Below are 4385 nucleotides of genomic sequence, written 5' to 3'. Positions count from 1 at the left end.
TTTTGTGCACTTTGGACAACGCCTCCTTTGTGCAATTTTTATTGGGAGCTTTGAACCACAACCCCTCTTATGAGCCATGACTTTGACCTCTTCGCTTGAACTTATCAGTCCAGCTTATCAGCCATAGTATAGTGTTTTTCCCTCACAACAAAAAATATCAGCCCGTATGCAAGAATCTTCACAGAGGATTGAGGTAATGTAAATAAACTTGTACACTTCTAAAGTTTTTTGACTTTTTTATTAGCAGAAAAACACTTAAGTGGTCAATAAAAATATTAATTCTACAATGCAATAACCTTGTCAGATTTCGCAATGGATATGTTATAGGATTTATTTATGAAATTGGTTTGGGTGATATAGATTTTCCGCAGGTTACCAGGTCAAAAGCATCCAAGTCCTGAGCCCCGATCCAGAGCAGCTTCGTGCCTGTGTAGTGCCATGGAGCTAACTGGTTCGATCAGGTCCTCGTCTTTCCTTGGCACGGTAACGTATCGCAATTCGCAACTATAGTGCATGTGCATTTCTGCCGGTGATGATGCACCTTCAGTTCATCACTGGGTGCAGTCGCAAACCTGACTACCTGAGCCCACGATGGCAGCAGGGATGCAAAGCTTTAGAATGGGACTAGCAGCACAAGCACATCTGCACTGCACATCGTGTGCTAGCTCACCTGATTTATTTTCTCGAAGGACACTAATTCAAAGGAAGAATTGAAAGAAGCATTCCAACTGTTTGACAATGGCTAGAATGGCTATATTGCAGCAGATGAGGTAAACCCCTTGTTTCTGCATGCTCTTATCCATCCGATCACTCTGCTCCCAATTATCTTTTTTAGACGAGCATCTACACACTAGTCGAGATTTCCAAGCAATAAACTGTTGGCAATTTGTCTTGAATGGTTTAGAGCCAATCTAGAATGGTAACGCCAAGGCTCTACAGCAGCTGCAGTGTTGATCCAAGCGATCAAATCCACATGATACAGCTCTGCATCAGACATACAACAAAAGTACTCCATGAATGTAACACTAATTTTGGAAAAACTTTCCAAACCTCAGAATTAACAATCCAGTTGGCAGGAGGTGCTACTGCTACCCATGTACCCTATCTTCCTAGAAACTTTGCATATAAGAAGCCTAGGTGGTTTACAAAGGGGAATTACGTACCGGCGACGGGTACTGTAACTAGTATCAAGAGATCAACCATCATGTACTGTCTAAGCAATTAGTCAGACAACAACAACAACAACAGATTCTATGTCATAGCGCTTCTTCTACTCATTTGCGCAGCATCCTTTGTTTGAACTCATCATAGCTCACAAGACCATCACCGTCTGTGTCAGCCTCCCGTATCATGTCTTTGACCTCCTCGTCAGTCAGTTGCTCCCCAAGGTTTGCCATCATGTCACGGAGCTGCAGAGTCAAATGATATTAACTGATGCCAGAAGTTTATTATTTGGAAATCTCGAGTAGATGTCCCTCTATAGAAAGAATTGGCAGTATAGTGATGGAGTAGGTAAGAACATGCTTAATCGAGGGGTTTACCTCAGCTGCAGAAATATAACCATCCCGGTCTTTGTCAAACATTTTGAATGCTTCTTTCACTTCTTCCTCAGAATCAGTGTCCTTCAAGAGCATAAATCAGGTGATGAGTTAGTACCAAAAGAGTGCAAAGAATACATATACTGTATTCTGTATAGCAAACATTGTAGGAAGATGCCATTGTTAACACTTAGACCCGTACTATGCTCTGATGCTTCCAGTACCACTGTATGTTTTGGTCTAATCAAAGCTGGCAACAGACCATTCAAGCCGCTAGTAGTGTGCATTGAATCACAATGTTCAGTTTCATATTAGGAATTTCAAATGCTAGTGTGCATTGCATTCTTGCGTAAGAGAAATAGTGCCTTCTCAATAAGATAAGTACTGTGAGCAAACCAGTGATGTTTGACATTAAACTAAAAACTTTTACATAAAGTTGATATCTAACCCCCTCACTTCATGCACAGTATGGAAATCATATGAATTAGACTAAACAAGCTATGGAGCATTATTCTCGAGGGGGGTATCTCAGGGCATTTCCATGTTTTGATCCTAGGAAATATGTACAATATAAGTTTGGAATGCAGTGTATAGAGCATCAAGTACACTGGGATAACATAATAAGAGAATAATGTAGGGCATACTTTCAGATTGTATGCCATCAAATTCAAGAATTCAGGAAACTCAATAGTTCCGTTTCCATCAGCATCAACCTCCGTGATCATATCCTGCAGTTCAGATCCAGTGAGGTTTTGACCCAAGGACTTCATCACTGTTCCCAGTTCTTCGCTAGTAATGAATCCTGTATACATGCAAGTGGAAGAATCTCATGTGAAATCATTTTTCAAAATCTGTTAAGGAGCAAAATCACAAACCACATATTTACTAGGCTTGATAGTATACAGTTAACAACACGAAACATTATGCATAGATTCTGCAAAATGGTGACAACTGACAAGTTTCAAACAAAACACACCCTTCACTGAACCAAAGATCACTGAAACTATGCACTCAAAATGCAACGTACAGTTCAATTGTTCAAGTGATGAACAGGTGCACATGTAGGCAGATAAAAGACGTCAAAGGTAGAAAAGAGTAGACACCAGCTATGCATATCTGAGACAGATAACTAAGATGCAGATACTGAGATTAGGAAAGAACAATCAGCAAAAACAACTCTGAAATTTGTGGTGCCAGTAATGCAGCCTCCGCATTGTTTATCTCTAGCCATGGCATCCAATTTTCCATAAGAACATGCAATCCCAGCAGCTAATCCATTCTTTTTTTTGACAATGAAGCTAATCCATTCTTTATCTCTAGTCGTAGTGTCGAACAAGCAGCGATGCAGGCGGGGACGCGGGGTTACTAGTTTTTACAGATGGTAGGCGGTAGGCTGCTGCTTGTTCTTGCAGGTAGGCTGCTACAACTAGAACAAAATCTAATGTAATCAGATTCATATGCATAGGACTCCAGATCAGCAATTTAGAACCATGCCAATTAATCATAGTGCAGATACAGAGATCTGGGAAGAGCAATCCGCACAAACACCTCTGAAAATTCTGACAGCCAACCTCAAAGTAGATAGGTAGAAATTCAGATATGAGACCAGTTCATGCAGGAACGAAAAAAAGAAACCGACAGCAAACCAAAACAATCCCTAGAAAGCTAGAATTCTCCATCCCGGAGTTCCTAAAAAACCATGCATTCACCCTGATCCTAGGGCTCTAGGCATTGGCATGGGTTGAGCAACAAAATCGATCGAAAATTCGGCCTCTTGTAATTAAAACTCTCTTCTTTTAATACAAAGATACGCACATTCGTGTGTATTCGCGAAAAAAAAATCGATCGAAAAATCCCGCGATCTAGCAAACACCGAGCAGATGCCTACATGGAGCAAGAAACCTTCGAGGCTGCACCTACGCGCAAGGGTTTAGGAAACGGCGCGGCCGTACACGTACCGTCGCTGTTCTTGTCGAAGAGGGCGAAAACCTCCGTGAACGCGGCGATCTCCTCCTCATTGAAGTGCTCCGCCATCTCTCGTCGGTCGATCCTGCGTCTCTTCCTTCCGCCGCTTCGTTCACGCTCTTGAGCCGTAGATGGTGAGGGATGCTGAGGCTTCACGGGGACGAGTGCTTACGAAGCTTTGCGTTCTCGAAGAGAGAGGCTTGTCTGGATGGCGTGGAGGACTCGAGTGTGGGGGCCAGGGATCGGGCAGGGAAGGTTAAAGCAGAAGAGGGTGTGGGCCGCGGTCTTCCTGAGTTTCGGTGGGTCTCACCTGATGCACATGCACCTCGAGCTCGAGGGGAAACGCCTAGCGGCTTGCTCACTGCCAAGTGGGGTCCAGCGGTGGCTTATATTTTATCTTGGTCTTTTTTGTTGACTGACGTCGGAACATGGGCCCTGCCCAGTGGACTTCGTCATGAACTCGTGATTACAGGTTGCTGTTTTTCATGGGCCGAAACCACACTCACCACACCCAATCAAACGACAAGTAAGTGAGTAACTCTACATACCTTCGAGAAACCGATATTAGATTTGCCAAGTATTGATCTTTTTTTTTAAACCGGGGAGCTAGTACTACCAAATGGTTGACTTGAAGCTGCTGAAGTTTCTTGTAGACATGAATTTGTGCAGATCTTTCTTGGACAGGGGAATTCCCATATCAAGAGACAGGGATGGAGATCTTTCTTACCATCGGAGATGAAAACAGTACAAATTTATCCTTGTCCCCTCGGAGATCCCTGTTTAGGTCTCTAGTGGGCCTAATTCATGTAAAATCCACTATCCACCCCTAAATCTAATAGGCCAACCGGACAACATCCCATTACAATTCACAAGGCCCAGGTC

General features: G+C 43.1%; 1 protein-coding gene across 2 annotated transcripts; it reads right to left on the bottom strand.

Moving 5' to 3' along the window:
- On the bottom strand, window positions 306-3714 carry LOC8063368 (calmodulin-2/4). 2 transcript variants are annotated; one of them, XM_021450829.1, is made up of 4 exons: window positions 3455-3714; window positions 2183-2340; window positions 1542-1622; window positions 306-1409 (listed from the first exon to the last, which is right to left on the bottom strand). In XM_021450829.1, the coding sequence occupies exons 1-4, from the start codon at window positions 3570-3572 to the stop codon at window positions 1275-1277; spliced, it is 492 nt and encodes a 163-aa protein (XP_021306504.1). In that variant the 5' UTR covers window positions 3573-3714; the 3' UTR covers window positions 306-1274. The 2 variants fall into 2 exon arrangements, with proteins under 2 accessions (XP_021306504.1, XP_021306505.1); XM_021450830.1 differs by having other exon boundaries at window positions 2183-2364; window positions 3491-3714.

Source organism: Sorghum bicolor, chromosome 1 (genome assembly GCF_000003195.3).
Source record: "Sorghum bicolor cultivar BTx623 chromosome 1, Sorghum_bicolor_NCBIv3, whole genome shotgun sequence".
NCBI lineage: Eukaryota > Viridiplantae > Streptophyta > Magnoliopsida > Poales > Poaceae > Sorghum > Sorghum bicolor.
The sequence above is the reverse complement of the archived record's forward strand: the minus strand, read 5'-3'. Positions and strand labels throughout refer to the sequence as shown.

What these genes read in the sequence shown, in the direction of transcription:
- LOC8063368 (XM_021450829.1), bottom strand. Translation starts at nt 3,572, where the DNA reads ATGGCGGAGCACTTCAATGAGGAGGAGATCGCCGCGTTCACGGAGGTT. An exon ending in TGATGGCATACAATCTGAAA is followed by an intron (nt 1,623 to 2,182) that starts GTATGCCCTACA and finishes ATGCTCTTGAAG; the next exon opens with GACACTGATTCTGAGGAAGA. An exon ending in GTTATATTTCTGCAGCTGAG is followed by an intron (nt 1,410 to 1,541) that starts GTAAACCCCTCG and finishes TTGACTCTGCAG; the next exon opens with CTCCGTGACATGATGGCAAA.